The following is a 27,386-nucleotide window of genomic DNA, read 5'->3' as shown; positions in this document are numbered from 1 at the left end:
AATGACATTGGCCTCTTTGCTGTTCCTCGAACAAGCCACTCCATCACCTAACTGTGAGAAATTTCATTAACGTTTGCATCTAGTGTTCTCTTCCTTATCTCTGCCTCCTGACTTCCTTGGCTTCCTTCAAGTCTCAAATAAAATCCCACCTTCTACCTGAAGCCTTCCTGATTCCATTTAATTGTATGTTCTTCTCTCTGTTTATTATTTCCAACTTATCCTGAACATAGTTTATTTCTTTATAGTTGTGTGTATGTTGTTTCCCACATTAGATCATGGTGTCTTTGAGAATAGGGACTATCTTTTGCCTTTCCTTGTATCTCCAATTCCTTGCCCAGTGCCTGCTACCTAGTAGGCACTTAATAAATAATTGATGCATGACCTTAAAACTTTTAACACATTAAAAAAATTAGTACCCAGTATACCTCCTCTCCCTGATAACATCCAAAGAGGACAAATCCACCCCCACCTTAAAGACATTCCATTCCAGAATGAAATTTGTGCTTTGTGAACAATGCTTATTTTATTTTATTCATTTGTGTCCTTATTTTGCTGCAATCATTTGTTTCATACATTTGCTATTAAGTTCATAGGATTTGAACATGTATTCTTTAATTCTTCATCATGAAATCTCATTATCATCACATTGGATATTAAGCGTACCTTTGCATGGATCATTTTTCCAAATCTAGCTTTCTATATAGCTAACAGGTTTTCAATTTCATTTAAATACAATGAGTTCCCAGACCACCAAAATACATTTATCTCATTTCCATGGATATGTTTTTTGACCTTTCAGTATATATCATATGATATAAGGTCATATTACAATATTACCTTTCTTGCTGGGGTTTTCTATAAATCCAAAATAATTCCACATCTCAGTACATTACTAGAGTTCCTCATTCCTTCAACAAGGACAAAACTTCTAGGCCCACTAGACATAAAAAATCCTCAAAACAATTTTGAGAGAATGGAAGATTTTTTTTAATTTCATGAAGATCCCAAGATTTCATAGGTTCAACTGAAAATTTTCTGACAGTAGCTTTTTAGAGCCTTAAATTTCCTTCTTGTTAATATTTTAATTTTTCCAATAACACATAATAAAATTTTTAACCTTTTTTTAATTTTGAGTTCCAAATTCTCTCCCTTCCCTCACACCTCCTTGAGAGGACAAGTAATTTGATATGGGTTATACATGTGGAGTAATGCAAAACATATTTCCATATTAGTCATGTTGTGAAAGAAAACAGACAAAAAACAACAACAACAACCAAGAAAAATAAAGTAAAACAAAAAAAGTTTGCTTCAATCTGCATTCAGACTCCCACAGGACTTTTTCTGGAGGTGAATAGCATTTTCTTCATAAGTCCTTTGGAATTGTCTTGGATCATTGCATTGCTGAGTATAGCTAAGTCATTCACAGCTGATCATAAAATATCACTTTTACTATGTACAATGTTTTCCCTGTTCTTCTCATTTCACTTGACATCACTTCATGTAAGTCTTTCCAGGTATTTCTGAAAGCATTCTGCTAGTCATTTCTTGAAGCACAATAATATTCCCTCACAATCAAATACATAACTTGTTTAGCCAATCATCAATCTATGGGCATTCCCTCAATTTCCAGTTCTTTGCTACAACAAAACAAGCTGCTATCACTATTTTTGTACATAGAGGTCCTTTTCCTTTTTTAAAAAATCTCTTTGGGGTATATACCTAAAAGTGGTATTACTGGGTCAAAGGGAATGCATGGTTGTTTAGCCTTTGGGGCATAGTTCCTAATTGCTCTCCAGAATGGCTGGTTCAGTTACAGTTCTATCAACAGTACTTTAGTAACCCAGTTTTCCCACATCCCCTCCAATATTTGTCATTTTCTCTTTCTGTCATATGAGCCAATCTAATAAATGTGAGGTAGAATTTCAGACTTGTTTTAATTCACATTTCGCTAATCAATAGAGATTTAAAGCACTTATACATGAGTACAGATAGCTTTGATTTCTTAGTCTGAAAACTACTTGTTCATATCCTTTGATCAATTACTAATTGGAGAATGACTTGTATTGTGGTAAATTTGGTTTAATTCTCTATTTATTTGAGAAATGAGGCTTTTATCAGAAACTTGCTGTCAAAATTTTTCCAGTTATAATCACTATTTCCCTCCATCTTATTTTCCCCTGTTCATCTTTGCTCCCTTTGCCACTCCTTAAAAAGTGTTTTGATTTTAACTACAGCCTTACCCAATCCTCCCTCCCTTCTATAAGCTCTCCATTTTTTCTTGTCCCCTTTCCCTCCTGTTTTCCTGTAGGGTAAGATAGATTTCCATACCCAACTGAGTGTATTTATTCTTCCCTCTTTGAGCTAATTCTGATGAGAGTAAGGTTCAAGCACTGTCCAGCATCTCAACTCCATCTTCCCTCCATTGTAAAAGCTCTTTCATATCTCTTTTATGTGAGACCCCATTCTATTTCTCTCTTCCCTCTTTTTCCAGTGCATTCCTCTTTCTCATCCCTTAATTTTGTTCTTTTTTTAGATATCATTCCAGTGTAGTCACCTCTCTTTCTCACCTCTTAATTTCACTTTTTTTAGGTAATATCCCATCACAGTTACCTCATACCCATACCCTGTGTCTATGTATACTGCTTCAAACTGCCTTAATGAGAAAGTTCTTAGAATTACAAGAATCATCTGCCCATGTAGGAATGTAAACAGTTTAACCTTATCGAATCCTGTCTTATTTCTCTTTTTTGTTTGCTTTTTCATGCTTCTCTTGAGTCTTGTATTTGAAAGTCAAATTTTCTATTCAGGTCTGGTCTTTTTATCTATTTCATTAAATATCTATTTTTTTCCTTTGACGGACTGCAATTATTTTTCTGGGTAGGTGACTCTTAGTTGTAATCCTAGCTCCTTTGCTTTCCAGAATATTATGTTCTAAGCTGTCTGATTCTTTATTATAGAAGCTGCTAAATCTTGTATTATCCTAACTGTGGCTCCATGATATTTGAATTGATTTTTTCTGGCTGCTTGCAATATTTTCTCTTTGACCTAGGAGCTCTGGAATTTGATTATAATATTCCTGAAAGTTCACTCATTTTGGGATGTCTTCTAGTGAATACTTTCAATTTCTATTTTACCCTCTGGTTCGAGGATATAGGGTAGCTTTCCTTGATAATTTCTTGAAACATGTTGTCTTGCCTCTTTTTTGGTCATGGTTTTCAAGTAGTCCAGTGATTCTTAAATAAGCTCTTATTGATTTATTTTCCAGTTCAGTTATTTTTTTCTAATGAGATATTTATCATTTTCTCCTTTTTTATTCTTTTGGTTTTGTTTTCTTGTTTCTTGATGTCTGATGGAGTCACTAGCTTCCACTTGCCCAATTCTAATTTTTAAGGGATTATTTACTTCAGTAAGCTTTTGTACCTCCTTTTCCCTCTTACCAATTCTGATTTTTAACTCTTCAGTAGATTTTACTATTTTGCCTATTCTATTTTTAAGGTGCTTTTTTGTTCAATATTTTTTGTGCCTCCTTTACAAAGCTGCTGGATTTTTTTCATTATTTTCTTATATCCCTATCATTTCTTTTCCCAATTTTCCCTCTACCTCTCTTATTTGATTTTTAACATCCTTTTGGAACTCTTCCAGGGCCTGAGACTAATTCACATTTTTCTTTGAATCTTTGGATGTAGCTGTTTTGTCTTTTCCTCTCTTCGTCTTAGTTTTTGCTTTGAACTTCCCTGTCACAATAGGAACTTTCTATGGTCAGGATCTGTTTTTTTTGGGGGGGAGCTGTTGAGAGGGAGTTGTTTGCTCATTTTTTTCCAGCCTGCTTGACTTTGAACTTTATATTAAAATTGGACTCTGCTCCTGAGGTGGGGGGGACAGTGTCCCAAACTTCAAGTTTTTCATGCTTCTTTTTTCAGAGCTAGTTCTGGGAATCAGTAAGTTTTCAATTCTTACAAAGTTTCATGATCTAAGGATAGGTGTAGTTACTACTCTACTGGCCTGTGCTCTGGTTAGCAAGTGACCACAAGTATTCTTTTCCATTCTCTGTCTTCTCCTTCTGACCATTTGTGCAATCCCTTTATTATTTGGGAGCTGAGAGTTCTAGAAGCTGCTACTGCTGATTGAGTCAACCCTAAGGCCTGCTGCTGGCTTGCTAGAATGTGGCCTGTGCTTGTATTGCCTGCACTAGACTGTGCTCTAGTCTCCCCTCAGTGAGACAGACCTTTCCTACTGATCTAAGTTGTCTTAGGCTAGAAAGTTGTTTTACCCCATACTTTTGTTTGTTCTGCTGATCCAAAATTCATTTTGAGGCATCATTTTAAATTTGATTGAATGGGAATTTGGAAGAATTCAAGCTAGTTGCTTTCTTTACTCCACCATCTTCAATGAGTTAATTTCTTCAATAAAAATTACCTGTTTTGAATCTTTATTACTCTAATCTTTGTATTGTCTTGACCATAACATTTTTTTCTCTCAAAGCAATTGTTAGTTTGTTTCTTTTAACTGTTCTACTCCTTTCAACATCAAAAAATCCAGGCAACAGCGTAATCAATAACAACTGTCTCATATTTTGGGTCCTTTTGAAAGCCTTTAATTGCTTTCTGAAGATTAAATAGATTTTGCAGCAATAATATGTAGTTTCTTTTCATTCATTTCTACTTTCTATTATCCTGTCCTTTCTCCCTTGTTTTAATTAATCATGTTTCATAGTGGATTTGAATGATTCGTCAAAGCCACCCTTCCCTACACCAATAACTGCTGAAATATTTCTAACAGTCATCAAAATGGGATCAAGAGCTATAATTTGTTCATGTTTCTTTGGAGTGGTATATCTATTCTTAAAAACTACCAAATTAAGAACACAAAAAAGAGAGCAATGAAACTCATACATTTGGTGTGAAGTCTAGCATTCATTTGAAAGAAGATTAACTGAACTAGCAACTAGATTACTTTGGTTCATTTGATCAAGGATGAATTTTCTGAGTCTGCCTAATATCAGGACACATAGGCATAACTACTGATATAAAAAAGAATCTATATCAAATTATTGCTTATGCCAAATAATTGGCAAACATCTACATTTACCCCGTTGTGACTTTGGGAAAGTTCATTCATCTGTGTCATATAGAATAATGGATTTAGAGCTGGGAGGGAAATTAGAGGTCACCTAGTCCCACCAACTTATTTGACATATAAAACACCAAATAGAATGAATGAAATACCCAAAATCAAAGAGGTAGCAAATGAAAAGCCATGAAACAGATGGCAATATTCCAAATTCACTGCACTGGTAGATTTCTAACTTCCTGTATAAGATTATTGAGATCCTTACCACCTCTGAACTCCTTTAGTCTACATCTAAAATAGAAAGTTCACCCAATTCATTCCTTCATATTATGCTAATATATCTGAAATCTGGTGATTTTTTTTTAAATAGAGATTGAAAGAAAGAATGGATGGTGGGCATGGGGCATGGCTTGGTGATCTTGAAATGAGAATACAGAGTATGCTATTTTACAAGAAAGGTACTTAGGATATTTGAAAAAAAATCACTAAGTACCAAGTTAACCTAGGGACATGTAGATATTTGAGGTAGCAATATTAGAAGCCGGAGAGAGAACATTACCCAAATAACTCTATAAATAAAAGTTTCCAATAATCGGGACTTCCTAGTTAAATAGAAATATTAGAGTCAAAAGAGACATACTGTTTTTTTGTCCTTGAATAGGTGATTTACCTTACTGCACATCAGTTTCCTCTCTTGTGTTCCATATAAATACTATTATCCTTGCAGACTCAGAGAACAGCTTCCCAAAAGGGAATGTGAATAGAGTCATTAGATATAGCTGATGCCATCTCTCTAAAGAAGGTCAAATAGTCCATTGATATGCTGAGCCATATGCTGTGTACATGAATTGTAGAGAGTTAAAGCCCCAGGTATCCCCACAGTGGAATCAGTTAGATTTCTATTAGGACAATGAAACTGTATCCCGGTGATACCCAGATCAAGAGTTTAGGGTCTATTAAGAGGGGTAGGGGGCTTACTTCTGGCTCTTACCAAAGATGTGAGGTTCTTTTGGACATCTACACTGTATCCTAGTTCTTCAAGAAGGATTTTCATCCTTTCAATGTCAAGTTCAGCTCCAGTCCTCTCAGAGAGATGTTCAAATTCTATGTTACAGATGATGAGGGCCAACCGTGTACGGCCTTCCTTCTCCTTCACTGGGTATATCTGCAAAGAACAAATATGGGGTGAGCTGATGAAGTTACTCTCCTTTCCCTTCACAGCCCAAACAAAGTGTTCATATGTAGGGAATCAAGGTGATTCTATCCATTGTCCTTTCCCTGTGTCTTGCAAGAAGACAATACTTCATTCATTCTTGTTCATGGATATTGTCCATGAAAGAAAGCAATAGTGTGGAAAACCAGTATAGTCCTGAGGTATGTGTGAGTGCACAAGTGTGTGTTTATACAAACAAATAGATACATACATACACACATAGATACATACACATACACACACATGTACATATCCACAGAGACACATACATATATGTCTATATAAATATAGATTTGAATAATGTGGAGACAGATATAGACATAATCATGTAAATAGAAAGATAGATATGTATGTTTGTATACGTAGGGATTTGTATAAGAAAGATACAGATAAACTATTCATACACACACATACCTAGCTGTTCCCCACATGAGGTTACTCATAGTTAATATATATGCAAATATGAATATATATACACTTATACATATATTTGTGTATATGCATGTAAGTACGTATATGTATTATCTGTGTGTATGTTTTAGAATAGGAATAGATATCAATTTCCTATGGCTCTTGAGTGAAATTGAAATATTTTTTCCCTGGATGTCTAACAGTTTAAATCTAATCCTTGACTCAAAGTTTAGATCAAGTCCCACTTGCATTACAAATCCTTCCTCAATTTCTGCTTTTCCCTTTTCAGAGCTTTGACCATTTGTTATCTCTATCACTGGGGCACTTATATTTACTGACTATATTTAAAAATAGGACCTCTGCAAATGTAAACCATTGCCCTACGATGAAGTATTGCTCACGGCGGGGGAGGGGTAGAATACACGTAGGTTTATATGTAAAAATTATATGATTACAAACCTAACTCAAGTTTTATACAAGTCATATTGGGGGTGGGAGAGAAAAACCTATATTTGGAACAATACAGTTTATAACCTCATGCTATCACTTAACCATTCGCTATTTAAAATCTTCATTCTGTATATATCTTCTCTGCCTTCTCTCCCAAGTAGATTGCAAACACTTTAGACAGAGGATTATACTTTAAAATTAGATTGAGCATAGAGCCATCCATATATGTGGCAGGTGATCAGCGCCTACATGCATACAGTCACATGCATGTGTATGCTTGCATATTGAATGAATGGCTTTAAAATAGGCCTTTTAGGGCAAAAGGAAAAGGAGATCTAGAGCCTGGGGCAGACAGGCAGACGGCTTTGGGGTTACTCAGGGACCTCTTGCTAGAGTCATTTTGAAATATCTAAGAAAACTCTTCCTATAACATCACAAACGCCCATGACTTGACAATTTATTGCTTCCCTTTCTCCAGCCTCTAGAATCAGGATGTAAAATTGAACAACTTCGAGAAACTCTGATCAGTGTAATGACCAATCACAATTCCAAATCTCTGATGATAAAACAAATCACCCACCACCTTATAGTGGTGATGGACTCAAAATATATTCTGAGACATTCATCTTTGGATGAATGAGGTCCATGTAGGAATTTGTTTGGCTTGACCATGCATATCTGTTGTTAGGTTTTTTTTTCTTTATAAATGTCAGAGAGAAAAATATAAATGCCTAGAACCTGAAAGAAATAAAATTTATTTTTTAAAAATAGCCTAGTACCTGTGTTTTCCTCTCTTTGCTCAGCCTTTGGAACTCTTCTGGAGAACATAGCTTGAATGTACCCACAGGCTCAGCTGACATGGCCTGGCTTGCTGCAGAAGCTGCAAAAGATAAAAATATTTTTAGTAGTAACATTGATTTTCTTGGAAATCAAAGTGATGCTTTGGCCTAATTGGTGCCCTGCTTAAAGGTTGTAGAAGAGGGCCAATATATGTATCCAGCAGAGATAACCCTTGCAAAGAAGATATCTTAAACCAGAGGGATAACAATTGCATCTAAATCATACCTAAAATAGTTCAATCATTATGGAAGAAGAGAAGAGCTAGTGAGAGTTAGGGAAGTAACAGGTGCGACATGCAGAACTGTCCAAGCTGTAATCATAGGAATTTTTGTTTCTTCAGAAAACACCCAGAGAAATCATGGCCCTTTATGGGATAAACAAGATTCAATAGGGTTGTGTTCAGGGCACTACGGAAATAATCTTAATTCCAATCCTATCCTCTCCCTTTTCAGATTTCATGGCAGGAGTTTCACATTCTAGGTTCCTCAAGGGTTTTCTCTCTAGCTCTCTCACCCTAATTTCCCTTCTTCTTGTTCTTGTCCATTAAAAAAAAAAACAGATGTGACTGAGTGGTTGCTTTTATGAAATACTCAGGGAAAGTAGAAGTTGTAGGATTCAATAGTTGTTCTTGGTTTCAGAAGCACAGTTACTTGCTAACTTATAGGAAGGAGATACTGCGTGGATATGCCATTGTTCAATATTTGTCAATCAGTTTCTTCCCTTGGATTGATCAGGTTACATCACTAAGGTGCAAAAAACCTTGAGTGGCTCCCTATTACCTCTCAAATAAATGTCAAATTCCTCTACTAGGAACTCAATGTATTCTACAATTTGGTGCTGCCTTGTCAGTCTAGCCTTATCTTATATTGCTCCTTTCTACCCACACTACATGCAAACTTGTCTACATTACAATACTCCCATGTCTTTTCCATATCTGTCATCATCATCATCATCATAACTTTATGTTGTGCTTCAAGGTTTGTAAAGTACTTTACAAATATTAACTCATTTAATAAACAACCCTGTAATATAGGTGCTATTTTCATCCTCATTTTATAGATAAGAACACTGAGTCCTAGAGATTAAGTTACTTGCCTAGGGTCGCATAGTTAATGTCAAGCCTTCCTGACTCCAAGTCTAGTGCTGTATCTACTGCATCACCTAGCTATCCCATGCCTAAAGCACCTCTTCCCAATGCCTGAGATGTCCTCTAATCCAAAATAACTGTATGTGTTAAACTTCTATCTATGATTTAGAGTCCAACTTAAAAGACCCCCCTATGAAGTCTTCTGTGATCCTCCTGGTCAATAACGGCTGTCCTTCTCAATGTTTACACAGCTCTCTAAATCACTTACATCCGCCTGTGTCTTATTCTTCTACTATACCAGAAGGTCTAATGAAAAGTGAAAACATCTATAATCTGAATGCTGTACCTTCCCCAGAACTTAGTACAGTTTTCTGATCATAGTAGGTGCTTATTTTAGGTGCTTATGTTAATTTCTATTGTTTCTACTTAACCCTTCATCACTAGCATCTTTTAGTTGCTATTTCTGCACCTATCAAGGACTAATGCTTAACACAGCACCTGTTACACAGTAACAGTGCCAGTTACACAGTGCCATCCCTGGACTCAGGAGGATCTGAGTTCAAATGTGACATCAGACACTTGTTAGCTGGGTGACCCTGGGCAAGTCACTTAATCCTGTTTGCCTCAGTTCCTGATGCATAAAATGAACTGGAGAAGGAAAAAACAAACCACTCTAGTATCTTTGCCAAAGCAAACCCCAAATAGGGTCACAAAGAGTTGAACATGATTAAATGATTGAACCTCATCCTGACTATCAAAATCAATCAACGATGTATTTTTTAGCCCCTTCCTACATGCAAGGCACTGTTATTTGTGCTAAGAATTCTCCAGAAGAGTGTTGCACCCATCTGTCTGATATTATGGTGTTTAAAGTTGTTATTAATGGTGAAGATGAAGGCTTATATTAATATATAATTGTGTGGGTACATATGTATATATAATATTGTGTGCATATTGTATATCTATAATATATAGATCATAACATATAGTATGTATAACAATATGTAATATGATTAACGTGTAATAAATATCTAGTAATTGCAAATTACATGAAACTGAGAGTAACATGTTGAATGACAAAATCCTCACAATACACCCAATGACTAAAAAGATGAGAGAAAATTAATAAAGATAAAATTTATATACATAGAAGCAAAGCATCAAAAGACAAGGTAGTACTTCATATTCACTTGAATATGTTTATTATTTATTTTTTTATTGGCTATTTCCTCTCAATATAATGTATCAGAGCCAGGAAGATCTGAGTTGAAATCTTGTCTTGGATACATACTAGCTGCATTACCCTGAGCTGTCCACTTAACATCTCACTGGTCTAAGCAATTCTCTAAGCCCGTGAGTGGCAGAAAAAGTGAAGATCTGTATTGGCAAAGGTAATTCCTCACCAGGGACATTTCACATAGATGAAACCATAGATCCAGTTTTTATCCTCTTTCCCTCTCTCTGTAAAATAGATCATAGGATTTAGGGCTGGAGGGAGTTTTAGAAATCAGCCAGTCCAACCCCCACATTTTACAGGTGAGGAAACAAAAGCAAAGAAAGGTGAAATGTCATGTGTACAGTTGGGCAGGTAGCTTAAATTATTTAGAACTTGGATAGGGCAGTCTTGACTAAGCAACAGCTGAAGTGGAAAAAGTCTGGGGTGTTCAGTAAATTAACAGCTCAACATGAACCAATAGTATGGCATGGCAACCACCTAAAGCTAATGTGATTAGAGGCTGCACTAAGGAAGACATGGAGAACAGAATGAGGCAAATGAGAGAACCACTGTGCTGCTCAGTCTACACATCCACTCTACACTGTTCAATTCTTAATGTCACATTTTAGCAAGAACACAGACAAGCTGGAATGGGTTCAGAGGAAAGTGACCAGGGTTGCGACAAGCCTAGAATTTGGCTTAGATGGCTGACCTCCAAGGTCCCTTAAAATATTGGTGAGTTTGGTTTTCCATTTGAGAACCTGATAGAAAATAAAAGGCAGGGATTGAAGTGGCTGACTGGCTGAGAGATTTCCCTTCCATTTATTAGACGATCTGGGGGTTTCCCTGTACCTGAGGTATTTAAACCACAGCTGGATAATCATATGTATGGAAAGGCTTTCTCAGGCAGGTAGGTAGGAATAGAAGACTGTTGAAGTCTTCTACTTATTATATTCTCTGATACCATGAAAAGGAGACAGTACTGCTTCAGTCACTTTATAGTCAAATGGGAGTATAAAACATGTGGATACATCACTATAATTCCCTAAGACACCAGTCTCTTAAATTATTTTATATTCTCTTGAATATATTTTGTATTTAATTCTATGTTCACATCCTATTTCCTCTCAATACAATGTAAAATGTTTTAATTTTAACTTTGGTTCTCTACCAAAACACTATGCCTATGAAAATGTAGATGCCTATAGTTGTAAGTTCATTCACTCCCGCAGTAAACATTTACTAAACTCCTGTTATACACCAGGCACTGTGTTAGGCACTGGAAATTCAAAGAAAAAACCAGCCTCTGTATTCAAGGAACTTACCTTCTACTGGATTGACTGACATATGACATAGACCATAATACGATAAAGTGACTGAAAGAGGCTAAATAAAGTTGGATGATAGATTTGAGGGAAAAGAAATTATTTCTAGCTAGGAGGATAAGGATATGCCACATGAAAAAAAGAGACATGTTTCTTTGATCTTATCAGGCTCAATTTTATTTCTGACATCACTTTTTGTTTTCTTCTTCAGTAAATAAGGCACTAGGTTTGTGGCTCTTGATATACAACACAAGAGTAACATGAAGTGATTCCTTTGTTCCTTAAAGGTTTTTTTTTTGTTACTTTATGCACCATAATATATATAATAATTTTGAACTAAAAAAAACAAGTAAACATTTTTGAAAATCTAAAAAGTATAAAATCCTTACTTAGTCTTTAACAGAAAAAAAGGAAATCAATTAACATGCAGCAAATAAGCATGTGTCCATCTCCACGCATTCCAAGTTCCTCCACCTTTGGTTGGCTTTACTTAGTTTACTTATTTACTTCTTTTATTTTCTTTTAAAAGAAAATATCATTTTCAATGTATATACAGTTTCAGTTCTTCTGATTTCACTTTTTATCACCTCAGGTAGATCTATGTGTTTATCTTTTTTTTAAAGGCACAATATTGTTACACTACCAAACTATAATTGATTCAGCCCTTGCTATGTATTGTTTCCATTATTCCTCCTCCTATATCCCTGATGTTCTTGATTTACTACTAAATGAAAATGGGATTCAAGAAATCATCTGATACTAGAGTGCATACTATGTGGAGGGCCGTGGTTCCTGCTGAGACCTGAAACTGCAGGGCTCCAAATGACAGAGTAGATGGTGCCCTATACTTTCAAAAAACCCACTTGTGGGCCAGAGTCATCTAGAGACTCTGAGTGAAGATGCAAACAAAGGTACCCCTGAGGGTAGTTTTATTCCCATAGTAAATTTTGCCTCATTTATGCCATCTGTTATTATAAAGGGTGAGATCCAGCAGAACAGGGCCTCAACTGAGCATCAACTTGAATTCTGGGTCCATACACCAATGCACACATTAAAACCTCGAACAGATTGTGACTTGGAAACATAAGGCCTTTATATCATCCTCTGGATTGAAGCTTGAAGGGGGAAGGAATAGGATGGGGCATGGTAAGCACTCCTGTTGTCTCCCCTAGATCTTAAAACTCTTCATCTTAGAGAAAAGAGTCAGGGATATAAGGACTTTGACATCTATAATCTAATAGCCTGAGTATTAAGGAAGACTACAAATTATTTCCACAGTAGCCAATCCCTTCTCCTAAGAAGTACCAACATTCAAGCCCAGGTGAGAAAAAAAAGGGCAGAGGGACAGAAAGTTGGGATGATGATGAGAAATACGTGGAACACAAAGCCCAGTCTTGGGGATGATAGCCTATAAATGAGTGAGTTAGGTAGCCTTATCTCGCAAACTAGAAAGATAGAGAGGTGAGCCATTTCAGAAATTATTTAGGCACTTTACTGAGCCAGAAATCTTACCGGAAGGTAGTGACTTATCATCGTAATCCTCTTCATCTTCCTTAAGCAGGCTTTCAGTCAACACTTGCCCTGCATAGCGGACTTTCCGAGTAAGAGAATTTATCAGTACCTTAGCTCTTGGTTCAGGTTTGGCTTCAGCTTGAGCTTCACGGTACTTCTCTCGTTCATCTTCCTCCAACTTCAGTATATTCTTTTCCATGAAATCATCTAAAACACTGTTGAGTGCATCCTTTCCCAGTAATTCCAAAGCCTTAAATGGATTTTTCTTGGTGTTCTTATCTGTTGAAAGCAAAGATATCCCTTCAATCATCGAAATGGGACATACCCCCTCCCTTAATTTTAGAGAAAGTTCCCAACTCACTGTGATCCCTGAGGTCCTCTTTAACGCCTTAGTGCCCAACATACTTAGCATTTTAAATCTTTTTTTTTTAACCTCTCGAAAACCTTTTCTCCAAGTTCCATGCCCTCACTCACTCACTCAAAACATTATTTGCCTATTTTATAAAATGACAATCTGATTTTGGTTTTCTCTTCCCCCATTCAGGGTTCTTCTTCATTTCCCTTATTCACTTTTCATTTACTTCCAATCAATCAAAAAATATTTATCACTCACTATGTACAATGCTCTTTTAAAACTTCTCTCTCTCCCACCCTCCACCATACTGCTCCATGTGGACCTGCACTGTACTCCAAAGTTCTTAGGAGTTATTCTAAGTAACTCTCCCAAATAATTCAATTCCACAAGTATATTAATAACGTACTACGTGCAGAGTATTATGCTAGATGCTTCAATAGGTATAAAATTTAAATGACTTCGTAGGTTGATATATTTAGAGCTATAAGGGACCTTAAAGATTTCTCACTTTAAATGAGAATGTTTGACTCCTTCCCCAAGGTCACTCATGTGATAAGAAGTCAAGATCGAGCTTGAATCTAGTTCCTCTGATTGTAAATCCAGTATTCTTTTCCTTGGCCTCATGGATGTGGCAATCTGGCAGGGGCAGGGATCTGATAATCTCATTTCTTTGTATATCAGAATGTGATTTTTGATAATTCATTGTAAAAAAAGAAAATTAACAACATTATTTAAAAGATTTTTTATCAAAAGAATGATATGATCGGAGTCATAGTTCATGAAAGTTAGTCTAATAGATGCATACAAGGAGACACAATGGATTTGGAGCAGGGACATGAGTTAAAAAGCTATCACGACAATCCAGGTACAAAGTAATGAATGCAATTCTATGAGCCCTTATGGGTTTTTCATGAAAAAAGGAACTTACCAAAGACAGGGTCTATGAAGTAAATAGTATCAAGTCATCACAGAGGCCTTGATATTTGTTGTAAGACAAGTGATAAATACACATGGGGAATCATGTCATGACCATGTAGGAGGATACTAAGGACAAGCCAGTGATCAAATATCATGTATTTGTCAAACCGACCTCAAGAACAAGACCCCAATGTGACTATCTATTAGAACTATAGGATCAAAGATTTAGAACTGTAAGAGACTTTAGAGGTCTAACAACCTCATTTGATAAATGATGAAACAGAAGCCCAGAGAAGTTGAGGGACTTGTTCAAAGTCATACAACTATACACAGCAGAGTCAGGATTTGAATTCAGGTCTTCAAACTCCAGGGCAGCTCGGTGGCACAATGGATAGAGCACCAGATCTGGAGTCAAGAAGACCTGAGTGCATATCCAGTCTCAGACACTTAACTAGTTGTGTGTCCTTGGGCAAGTCACTTAACCCTGTTTGCCTCAGTTTGCTCATTTGTAAAATGAGCTGAAGGGGGAAATGGCAAATCATACCAGTATCTCTGCCAAGAAAACTTCGTATCGGGTCACAAAGAGTCAGACATGACTGACCAATCACAACCTCAAATTCCAAATTCAGCATTCTTTCCATTGTGCTATGTTGCTGTAGCAAATATTTATGGAACTATCGTACCACACTTTTCTCATACTTTTTCTGGGGATCATGCTTTAAGTATTTTGACGTCAAAAATCTTTTATCTTCACAACAGCCCCATGAAAAGTAACTTCACATGTATATGAATTTTAAGATTTACAAAGCCCAACCTTACAATTACCCTGAGATAAGTAGAGTAAAAATATTATCTTCAGTTTACAGATGAAGAAACTGAGGCTTAAAGAATAAATGGCTTAAACCTAAGCATCACAAATCTAGAACGGAAAAGAGATATGATTCAACCCCAGGTTTTCTGATATTTTTTTATCCTTGCCTATAATGACTATACCACACTGTTGGATGGGTAAACCGAATCATGGAATTTGTTAATGATTTACATAAGATCATTTAGTATTTTACTGGTAAAGCTGAGATGACAAATCAGATCTTTGAACTCTTAACCTAGAAGGTTTTTTATTTGTTTGTTTCTTCCGATATACCAGAGTGATTTGGGGTCTAGCACTGGTGAGACTACAAGGATATAAAAGATAATCCTTATCTGGGTTCATGTCCTAGATCTGCTATTTACAAACTGTGTGAGCCTGGGTAAGTCACAACCTCTCTAGGCCTCTTTTTCCTAATATGAAAAATGGGGGAGAGGGGAGTGTTGGAGTAGATCAATTTTTGTTTTCATTCCGCTCTAAATCTATAATTCTTTGATAAATTATATGACATTAATTAAAGCTGAGGAATTCAGAGAAGTAAGAGTTCAACAGAAATATCTCAAAATCATCAAGTCCAAAACCCATCTCCTCCAACCTTCTCCTCTTCCAGACTTCTTTATTTCTGTCGGATACTAGCATCCTTCTAGGATTTCATATTTAAAATTTCTCTAATATCCTTAATTCTTCATTCTCCTTTATCCCACAAATCTTATTAGTCATCACATCTTACCATTTCTACCTCTACAACATTTCGGAAATCTAATCCCTTCTCTCTATTCATGTAGTTAACAGCTTAGTTCAGGCCCTCTAACTTAGCTTACTGCAATGGCCTCCCAAGGGACTTCTCTACGTCAAATCTCTCACTTCCACTCTTGCTATCAAAGTAATTTTCTAGAAGTGCAGATCTGACCATATCACTCTCTTACTCTATAAACTACAGGAACTCCCTATTGCCTCTAGGATAAATATAAATAATTTTTAAAAGTTTTTAAAGCCCATTATTACTTAGCTTTCATTTATCATTCAAGTCTCATTGGACATTATCCCTCCTTCCTCACTCTTCATTCTAACAAAATTGTCCTTCTCTGTATGACACCCCATTCCCCTTTCTCTGTCCCTCCACTTTAGCTGTCCTAAATATCTGTTACGTCCTCCCTATTGAACTCTGCTACATAAAGGTCTTCTTTTCCTTTGATACACAGATCAAACACCACCTGCTCCATGAAGTCTGTCTGATTCCCACAGCTGCTAAAGCCCTCCTCTCCAAACTACCTTTAATTTAACCACGTTCTTCTATTAGTATCTATTCTCTTTTTTGTTATTGTGCTATCTTCCCATTATGATGTAAGCTTCTGGAGAATCAGCATTGTTTCTTTCTTTACTTTTATGTCTACAGTGCCTAGCACATAGTAAGCAGCTCACTACCGAGTTCGGTGTTACAAATTCACTGTGGGATTGAGGAAGAAGCCTGAAGCTAAGAAATTTAGCCTCTAGAGCAAGGACCCATAAAGCATCCCTAAACTATGCACTGAGCAAGGAGAAAATAGTGAAGCAATTAGTCACTATGTGACTTTGACCATGGGGAATGGAATAGATCTCAGATACAGCCCCAAGCCCAGTCTGAAGCCTGAAGTAGAATAACCAGGACAAGAAGTTCTGACTGAAGAGGTCCCTGTAGTTCTGTTATTCTGAACCTGTGTTGTAACTCCAACCAAAGACAAGTCTACAGTTATGTTGTTCAGATCCAAGTCCAGGTCAGGAGCTTGCTGGTCAGGGAGGCACACAGACAATGCTCATGATTACAACACTCTGGTATACTAAAAGCTTGCAAGTCTTATGTCTGTGTTGTCCCAGAGATCCTAAAAAAAACATAATACTCAACATACTGAGAAAATACAAGCAGAACTTTAAGTGGAAATAAAAACAACAAAAGTCAGGAAGCAAGGCTAGAAAAATGAGAAAAGAAAAAGGAAAATATTAATAATAATAATCTCATCATAAAGAACCATTATGGTAAGAATGGCATGCAAATAATATGAATAGGCCATTTGTTGAAAGAAGAAATATAAGCTATCGATAGCCAAGTGAAAAATCCTCCAAGTCACTAATAACGAGAGAAAAAGAAATTAAAGCAATTCTGAGGTACAACCTCATACCCCTTTGATAGGAAAAGTTCACTGTAAATAAAAGGAAAATGACAAACATTGGAGGGAAAAAATAAAAAAGGAGATACATCAATATAATATCGGAAGAGATGTGAATTGCACCTGGAAAGTAATTGGTAACCATGCCCCAGAAGTTCCTAAACTGTAACTTTGAGACATCCTGACACAACAGTACTACTAGATCTTTACATGAAAGAGATCAAAAAAGCAGAAAAAGGGCACATATGTATAAAAAGAATTATAGTGATTCTTATTGGTGGGTGTCCATCAGCTGAGGAATGGCTAAAGAAATTATGTTATAAGAATGTAATAGAAAATCAAAATGGAAAGGATGGTTCCAGAGAAATGTAGAGGCAGAAAGTTTCAAAACTTTGAAAGAATTAATAGCTCTGATCAGTGCAATGAGCAACCATAATTCCAGAAGACTGATGGAGAATGTTACCCCACTTTAGACTGAGAGGTAATGGACTCCAGATACAGAGTAAGGCATACATTTATTCATGGCTACTGTCAGAATTTATTTTTCTTGATCACATATTAGTTTTGAGGGTTGTGTTTTTCTTTTTTCAGGGGGAGGGGAGAAAGGGAGAAAATAAATCTTTGTTGATTTAAAAGGGGGAGAATCAACTACATAAGACTACATGAATACCTAGAATAAATGTGGCAACAGATAAAAATGAAATAAAAGCACTTGAGAAAAAAATGGAAGGAGAATACGTAACTTAGAGGAGAAGGGAATAAAGTTTTGCTTGGAAATACATTCCCTAAAAACTATATTATAGGCTCAACTGAAAGTAATTACTATGTAAGAGGGTAAAAAATATTAGAATAAAATCAAAAGATTGAAAAGAGAAGAAAATTTAAGATATCTCAAAAAAACTGACTTCAAAAACATGTCAAAGACCATTGATAAAAGCCATATTTTTAGAAGCCTGGAAAACATGTCAAGTAATTATAAATGAAAACTCCAATTTATTAGAACAAGATGACAAAGTAAGATAGAAGAAATCCATCAATCACAACCTAAGAAAAATACCAATAATCTCAGAAGTCCTATAGCCAAAGTCCAGAGGTCCCATATTACTTTTTTATGAATACATGAATGAATAAATGGAAAAACAAATAGATAAATGAGTGAATGCTGTATATATGTAGAAAGAAGCAGTTCAAGTACCAAGAACCATATTTAACATCCGTCAAAACCTGGCACCTTTATCCAAAGACAGAGGAGATCTTGGAAAACAGTATTTCCAAAGGCAAAAGAATAGGTTTGAAACCAAAAATAAATTTTCTTTCAAATCTGAGTATAATTCTACAGGAAATAATAGAGAATAGAGAATTTTCAATAATTTCTGATGAAAAGTTTGGATGTAGGTAGGAACTTTGAAATACAAATAAAAGAGGCAAGAGAAACCTAGAAAGGTAAATATATTTGAATAATTGCATGGGGCTATGGGATGATGCAATGCCAGCCTCTAATGGGGGAAAATAAACAATTGCCCTTTCAGAAACAATGACTCCAAAGGTTGATTATGAGGTAGGTAAATAAGAAAATCAGATAACCTTGGGGTCAATTGGTTATAATCTGACAATTTGAATAGGAGAAAGAGATGTCTAATTAAAAGGAATACACTAAGGTAGAAAGATGAAAGAAAGGGACATAGCTTTTTATTTCTCATAATTAAGATGCAGGCGTAGAGTATACAAATATGGATGAGACAGCAGGCATTAAATGAATGACACTATCTTTAATGGACAACTGAAGGTTGAAAACACATAAGTTGTTATAGAAATACATCAAACTCAACCAGGAAATAGGGATGGGAGTTTAGAGGGCAGATAATACTGGGAAAGAAATAGCAGCGAACAAAACAACCTTCTTGATCAATAAAGGGATCGAAGTGGGAAGACCCTACCACTACTAGACCTGTATTCCAAAGAGATCATACAAAAGGGAAAAGGACCTATACGCACAAAAAAATATTTATAGTGCTCTTTTCTAGGGGCAAAAATTAGAAATTGAGGGAATACCCAACAACTGGGGAATGGCTGAACAAGTTATGGTCTATGAATGTAATGCAATATTATTGTGATATAAGAAACAACAAGCAGATCGATTTCAGAAAAACTTGGAAAGACTTACATGAACTGATGCTGAGTGAAGTGAGCAGAACCAGAACATTGTACACAGTAACAGCAATATTGTGTGAGATCAGCTATGACAGATTTAGCTCTTCCCAGCAATACAATGATCCAGGACAATTCCAAAAGTTTCATGATGGAAAATGCTATCCACACCCAGAGAAAGAACTATAGAATCTGAATGCAGATCAAAGCATACTATTTTCACTTTTTTCATGGTTTTCTTCTTTTGTTCTGTTTCTTCTTTTACAACATGACTAATGTGGAAATTTGTTTAAGATGAATGTATATGTATAACCTTTATCAGATTGCTTGCTATCTTGGGGAGAGGGTCCAGGAGGGAGAGAGGGAGAAAAATCTGGAACTCAAAAGCTTATAAAAAAATGAATGTTGAAAACTATCTTTACATGTCATTGGAAAAAATGAAATATTTACCAAAAAAGTGGGGAGGGACAAGAAAAATAAGAATCCAGGTAACTTTCCATCAATTGAGAAATGAAACATTTTGTAATCATGAGAGTTGACAAAAGAGATAATTTCAGAAAATGCTGGATAGTACGGACTGATGTGAACTGAGCAGAAAAATTCACAGAACAACAACGTAAAAAAATAACTTTGAAAGACTTAAGAACTCTGATCAATGCAGTGAACAACCATGTCTCTATAGAACCCACTATGAGCATGTTAACCTCTTCCTGAAAGGTGACAGACAAAGGGTAGAGAGAAAAATATACATTTTTAGACAGGATTGATAGGTGGATTTGTTTTTCCTTGACTATATTTGTTACAAGTTTTTGCCTTTTATTCTAATGATTGGCTTTTTTTGTAATTGAGGGAAAATTGAAGGAGAGAAGTAGCAGTAGTGGTGAGAGAGAGACAGAGAGAGAGAGAAAGAGAGAGAGAGTCATTGAAATATTTTTAAAAGGCACAGAAGATAAAAGAAGATAGGAAAAAAAATCAGAGAAAAGCAAGACAATTTTGAAAGTAACATGGAATATTATATATATGTATATGTATGTATGTATAAAATAGAGATTGATGGTTTCATTGCATTCCTTATTTTGTGTTTTATATAACTAGAAATTTCTATTTTGGGTGTTTAAGATCATAATAAAAAGATTTTGTTTGATATTGTGATTTTTTTAAGGAGTTAGGGAATGTTGGTAGGAAATAATCTAGTTAGGCCTTGGAAAAATAGACCAATATACAGAGGAAGAAAATAAAGTCCTGGGCACTGCAAACATACGATGGCAGCAGAAGTAAGGCCATATAAGAAAACAAAAAATATGAGAGTTGGGGTGAGAGTGGATCAGTCAAGAGACCAGTCTGAATAAAGCAGAGAGACACTGTTGGGGAGGGAGCCTTTGTTTATTAGAGAAACTGTAAGATGCTCCTGGGGGAGCAGAGAGAGATGATTTCATTTGGTAGGCTGGTAGCAGAATGTGCAGGGTCTCAAAAGGTAAAAGAAATTAGATTTTATATGATGAGCAGCAGAGAGTTGCTGCAGATCTTTGAAGAGGGGAATAATATGATGAAAGCAGAGAAGCATTTGAAAATTTGGAGTGAAAGCCCAAGAATGTCCTCAAGGCAGCAATAACCAGCCCCTGCCCTCCTCTCCTTTTTGTTTCACTGAAGCTGTGAGATAAGAATTAGCCTCTCTGATTTTCAACAGCCCTTGGCTCATCTTACCAGTGTCTAAGAACATGTTTACATAATGGAAATGCAGAGTGGAATGAAAACGGTATGTTTCACAGAGCTCCGTGCTATCTGCCTCCGTGATTTTCTTCCTCTTTCAAAGTGAGATCAAGGAAGAATCGAGTGGTCTATAAGATCCAGAGGGGTCTTGCTCCAGGATCTGAACTTTTAGCCAGTTAAAGTCCCCTTACTCACCAGCCATGGCCCGTCAGGGTTGTGTCCCTCGTTCTACTTCGTGCCAGGTCTGAAAGCACTTTAGTCAAAGGATATCGAAAGTTAGAAAGAACTTCCTCTAGGAAGAGAAGGGGACGGCCGCCAGTTGTGAAACGGCCGATTTCTGCAAGACCGAGCTTTCGTCGGGAAATTCCGTCTGAATTTGTTGAAGTTCTTGCTGGTTCTGCCATCCCCACCCCATCTTTGACCCTTTCACTTTCTGTCTCCCTCCCTCCTGCCCTCTCCCTTTCTCGAATTCTCTTCCTCCCTCTTTTTTTCCTTCTTCCCTTTTGCATTCTCTTCTTTAATATTTTGCTTCTTTATTTGTCTCGAACTTTGTCTCAGTCTCTCACCTACTCTTCCTTTCTCCCCTCTTAACTTCTCTTTCTCCAGAAAGGCGGAGAATAACTACTATTTTATTCTCTTCGTGGCTATTTACATACTCAGTTAAATGTTTGCTATTGAATTAATACCTTTTGCCTGGAATGGTACAAGATCACATGATGTATTGGATCAGCTCAGGCTTTGATTTGCATAAATGATTACGTTCGCCAGTCACACTGGACTTGGGAAAAATAGCTAGGGGCTCCAGAGCCAGAGTTATCTACAGACTTCTGGTATTTTATGTTCATATATCTCGAAATGAACAGACACAGTGTATCTTGCAACCTCAGTTTTCTTCATCTGTAAAATTTTGCAACGGGACAAGATAATCTCACTTTCTCTCTAGATAGATAGATACAGATGTTGATATAAATATAGATATAGCTCGAAGGGAACATGCATTTAATAAGAACCTACTATGTGCCAGGCACTATGCTTAGAGCTTTACAAATATTACTTCATTTGATACTAACAACAACCCTGTGAGGTAGAAGCTATTTTTACCCCAATTTTGTGGTTGAAAAAACTAAGGCAGAGGTTAAGTCACTTGCCTGGGCTCACGTAGCTAGTGTCTAATGCCAAGTTTGAACCCGGATCTTCCCAACTACAAAGGCTAGAACTTCACCTACTGCACCACCTAGCCTAACTCCTGAGCCAGGGGGAAAGTCTGTTCCAGATACAAGATCTCCAAATGGAACATTTAGTCTCAACTTCTGGTCACTTAGTTTGCTTCATGGGTAGTACTGTGTAGTAAAAAGAGTCCTAAATGAGTTCAAAAGGTCTAGAACACATTGGCTGTTTGATAATAAACAAAAGGTTATCCTTTACAAACCTCACTTTCACTATCTGTATGAAATAAGGGCTAAGACATTTTCAACTTATGCCTCTCATTTGAGTTGCTAGGGAAATTAAGTGATTTTCCCCCCATAAGAATATGGGATAAAGAGAGAAAATAAGGAATCTTAGAAATCATCTGGTTCAACTGCAAATTTTTTCAGAAGAGGAAAACTGAGGTTGAAAGATATATGGCCCATGTTCATTTCAAGATATATGAACATAAAATACCAGAAGTCTTTAGATAACTCTGGCTCTAGAGCCCCTAGCTATTTTTCCCAATTCTATGTGACTGACTAAAGTAATCATTTATGCAAATCACAGCCTGAGCTGATCCAATACATCATGGTCTATTACCAGTCCAAGCCAGAGTTATTAATATAATAGCAAACACTTAACTATGTATGTAAATAGGCAGGAGGAAAATGAAGTAGTGACCTTCTCTGACTTCATAAACAAATGGGCACAAATCATTCTAAATCTTCCTAGATAGAAGGATGAAATAGAAGTCTTCCAGCAAAACTTAGGAAAAGGTGAAGAAATTATCCGTCAGTGTATGGAGTGGGGAGTGAGGGATGGAGGGAATGGGAAGAAACAGTTAATTAGTCCCCTGACTCCTTTCCGTGTATTTTCACAGGACAGTATTGAGATCTTCTACCATCTCAGGGCATATTGGAGTGTAGTGAAACCTCTTGTCTTGGTCTGGAATTAGCAGGATTGCTTTTAGATTCTTTTCCATCTCGATGGTCTCTGCTTTTTCTTGTGAGTCCGTTCAGAGGCATCACTTGAGTCCCATTCTTGCCGACCATGGATCCTTAAGAAACATCCCAAGATTCATTTGGCAGGGCCTAGCCCAAACACCTCCCCCTCTCCCCTCACTACTGTGGTCCTGTCAGCCCTGATTATAGCACTTATTCTCCCTTTCCCTTCTCATGCATGAGAGGGCTATAGTGGCAATAATATGTATGAGGGATGCTTATTTGAGATTGGGACCCTAGAGGTTTATGTCTCTCTTTGGCACTAAAATGCTTACTCACTTCGAGGCCTATGTTTGTCTTTCCTCTTTTTAAATTTCCTTCTATGTAATTCTGGGAAGCCACATGATGATATGGAGAGGGAGTTGGAATTAGAATCAGGGAAAACCTGGGGCACTAACTGTGACACATAATATATCTTTGATTGGAGGCACTTCATATAACATCTCAGTGCCCCAGACAGCTTTCAAAGACTAAAAACTAAGGGTTACTGGTCTACATTGGCAGTAAGAGTTCTTCTTTTATTACTTTACATTGTGGACCAATGAACCTAAACATTTCAATATCTAAAGAACAGCAAGAGAGAGAATTGTACATAAAATTATGCATTTCCATCATGTAGTTTTTTTAAGTGCATATTAGATTAAACAAGATAGTGACAAAATTTGTCTATTTGTTCAAGTCCCCATCTGAACTTTTTTTTAATTTCTGTGTAGCTTTTTTTTAAGAAACATTTTATCAATGTTCTTTCCTTTCCTGAGTTGCCACAAGAGGGAAGTTCCCACTTTGAAGAAATCATAGCTCTGGACTCCACTTTTGCTTTCTCCATCCTCCCCCTACCAAAGACACACACACACACACACACATGAACACACACACATATTGTGAAATGTATGTCTGCAAGTGGAAAATCCATCTCAATACATTAGATAAGACCATGCTTACTTTTTCTCAAGCTTCTTTGGTGGGAACTAAGAATCAAAAGAGAAAATTTACCAAAGGCTACTACTTGGGTTTTTTGTGACCAGAGAGACTCTGATACCTGGGTTATGTGTAAATATAGTATGATTATATGAAACTACCTAACTCATAGGTTAGAGTTAAGAAGAGTTCTATAAAATAAATGAGCAAATATTGTCATTGTAGTTTTTGTTAATGTCATTACTTCTTCATACTGTAGCTCATATATACAGACAAATCCAGAAGGTATAAGGGAGCTATTGTTCAGGCCTTTCTCAACATAACTTATTCCAAGTTATTCCTCTCTATTGGAAGGTAATGAAATACTGTTTTCTCTTTCACACCTGGGAATTAAATTCATGAAGAGGATGCTTTAAAAAAATATATTGTTTACAGAAGATTTACAAAAGGACTTATGTTACAGAAAGAAGTATGTAGGAAATAGGGAGAAGAATTTTATTTACATTAGAATGATTTACTGAGAAAATCTGTTTAATTTCAACTTTGGAAGGTCATAGAACAATCAGAGATTCCCTTCTTGCTGCCCTGGGTTATCATTAGGGATAAATTTGTGACATGTGAGCAAGAGGGAAATCTTTTATTATTTAGGGATGGTGGTAAGGATATGAAAGTATAATATAACAGGAAGGACCTGGATTTGAAATCAGAAGATTGGGATTTAGTCCCAAATATTTCAGTTTCTACCTGTCTGACCTTTTATGCTTAAAGCAGTAAGACTAAACAACAGATAAAGCCCTTATGTAGAATTAGATTTGTTTATTATTTATTGTATACTGAACCTGATCCTGCATCCCACATTTGGAGAGTTTTCCTTCCTTGGCAGAAACATTTGTATCAGGTAGAGTTTGGGTTATTGTTTAGTCATTTTTCAGTTGTGTCAGACTCTTCATGACCCTTTTGGGGGTTTTCTTGGTAAAGACACTGGAGTGCTTTACCATTTCCTTCCCCAGCTCATTTTACAGATGACAAAACTAAGGCAAAAAGGGTTAAGTGTCTAAGCAGAGTTTATTGTAACCCTTTCTACTTGAATTTTGAGTTAATATTTTCCTTTGAAATATAATCATTTGAATTTCGTTGTTCGCCTAATTGAAGTTCAATAATTGTCCCTTCTTTACTTGTAACTATTTGCAGAAAGTCATTCTATCCGTTCTGAATGCATCTTATTTTAGTCTGCTATGCTACATCTCTCCATGTTGTCCACAATGAAAATTGGTAAATGGTTTGCTAATAGCTAGGTATTCTCTTTCAATATACTAAGTCTACTAGACATATCAGTCTAGTAACCTTATGAATAATGGAAATGAGGATAGTCATCTGCTATTACCTGTTCTTTATGAAGCTGGTTGTCAGTAATGAATATTTTTCACATTTTTAAAAATCTTCCTTTTAATGAATTCTAGAATATTAACGGTGATCAAAATCAATCACCAGCCCATATTTCAAAGACTCCACCCTTTCTCCTCTTTTAAAAATTGAAATAATTTCCCTTCTCTTGGTCTACATGATTTTTCAAAGATTGCTCACAGCAGCTCAGCAGTCATACCCACCATTTATTTTTTTTTTATCCTGTTATGTACAATAATTCTTCAGAACCTGATTAACAGAATTTATCAAAGGCAACAAGATAATCTTATCTTCTCACTTATTTTGGATTTCAAAATCCTTTAGACCATGTTTGTGTAATCTTTTACATCCTGAAGACCATTCCTCTTGGCAAATTGAAAAAAACAAACATGAAAAAAAACCCAAACTTTTGGGTATTCTGACTTCTCTTTTTTATCAATTATCACCTCTTTCATATTCATTTATCTTCCATCCTATCTCTTCTTTTATCCTCCTGTTATATAACACATAGCTAAAATAGAGAGATACGGGGGAAAATCTTTTATTATTGTCTAGCACCAAATTTAGTTCACTCTAAGCTTTAGCCTTGCTTTTCTTACATGATACTACCAGTTTGTGGGTATAGATAGGGAAGTGTAATTTGTATCCAGGATGCCAGAAGAGGACAAAGCTATCAAGTGACTAGAGACATGGAAACCACCAGGAAGGGTATAAGATATGACCTCAAAGACATGGCCTTCAGAATGATTTGATTGCCAGAGTTTGGAGGGGTTTTTTGCTTGCGTGTTTTTGGCGGGGGGGGGTAGCTTTCCAAGAAAATGTCTTTTGTCAGCAATGGTCTTCAGACCACCAGGTCAGAAAATTAGGAAGCAGCTATTAGAAGGAACTAAAAATTCTACCATAAGACTTAAAGCTGGAAAGGAGCTGGAAAGAGATCTATTACAGCCACTTAATTTTACAAATGAGAAAATTAAATTTCAAAGAGATAAAAGGACTTGGTCAAAATCTCTCAGGCAGTAAGAAAGAGACCACACATTTTTGAAACCAGATACTTGGATGATTAATCCACTGCTTTTACCATTATCTGCAAACTACCAAGTGCTGGCAACCTTGCTAAATCAAATATTCTTCAGACTATGTATGAGCCAGAATCTAGCCTTCAACCCAGAGAAGACGGATTAAGGTTTGTTACTTTAGGTACAAGAACTACAAGATAAGCCAGCAGAAAAGAGAGAGGAGATAAGAAAGGTTAGTCCAAACTAAATTTACATATTCGTTAAAGATGAGGATTCATTTTCAAAGCATCTTGAAACTTTCCCATTCTTTGAATTATTTTAAATCTGGCTATTTCCCTGTATTATTAACAAGGAGAATAAATCATAAAATATCCCTCAAAAGGGTTGTTTTAGAGAGAGGGGAGAATGACTTTTAGTTTTCTCATTAGTAAAATGGCAGTAATAACAGAACCTGCTACATAGGGTTGTTTTGAGGAAGGTATTAGTGACTCAACAACAAGCTTTTTTTGAAGACTTACCCTGTGTCAGGCACATAATACTGCATGTAGTAAATTTACAATACTGTACACATGAGGACTTCTGAGCATAGAGC

The 27,386-nt window shown here is 36.2% G+C and overlaps 1 protein-coding gene across 2 annotated transcripts in view; it reads right to left on the bottom strand.

Annotated features, from left to right (window-relative positions):
- Positions 1 to 21,677, bottom strand: part of CASP4 (caspase 4) — a 36,078-nt gene extending 14,401 nt beyond the window's left edge. The window contains exons 1-4 of one of the 2 annotated variants that reach the window (XM_036747874.1): positions 21,463 to 21,677; positions 13,125 to 13,403; positions 7,924 to 8,024; positions 6,062 to 6,235 (exon numbers count right to left, since the gene is read on the bottom strand). In XM_036747874.1, coding sequence (XP_036603769.1) covers positions 6,062 to 6,235; positions 7,924 to 8,024; positions 13,125 to 13,403; positions 21,463 to 21,469 — 561 coding nt within the window. In that variant the 5' untranslated portion in view covers positions 21,470 to 21,677. Of the gene's footprint in view, positions 1 to 6,061; positions 6,236 to 7,923; positions 8,025 to 13,124; positions 13,404 to 21,462 lie in introns of those variants that run through there. The other variant, XM_036747875.1, reaches the window with a different exon arrangement.
- Positions 21,678 to 27,386: the final 5,709 nt, after the last annotated feature.

This window comes from Trichosurus vulpecula, chromosome 2, assembly GCF_011100635.1.
Source record: "Trichosurus vulpecula isolate mTriVul1 chromosome 2, mTriVul1.pri, whole genome shotgun sequence".
Classification (NCBI taxonomy): domain Eukaryota; kingdom Metazoa; phylum Chordata; class Mammalia; order Diprotodontia; family Phalangeridae; genus Trichosurus; species Trichosurus vulpecula.
The sequence above is the reverse complement of the archived record's forward strand: the minus strand, read 5'-3'. Positions and strand labels throughout refer to the sequence as shown.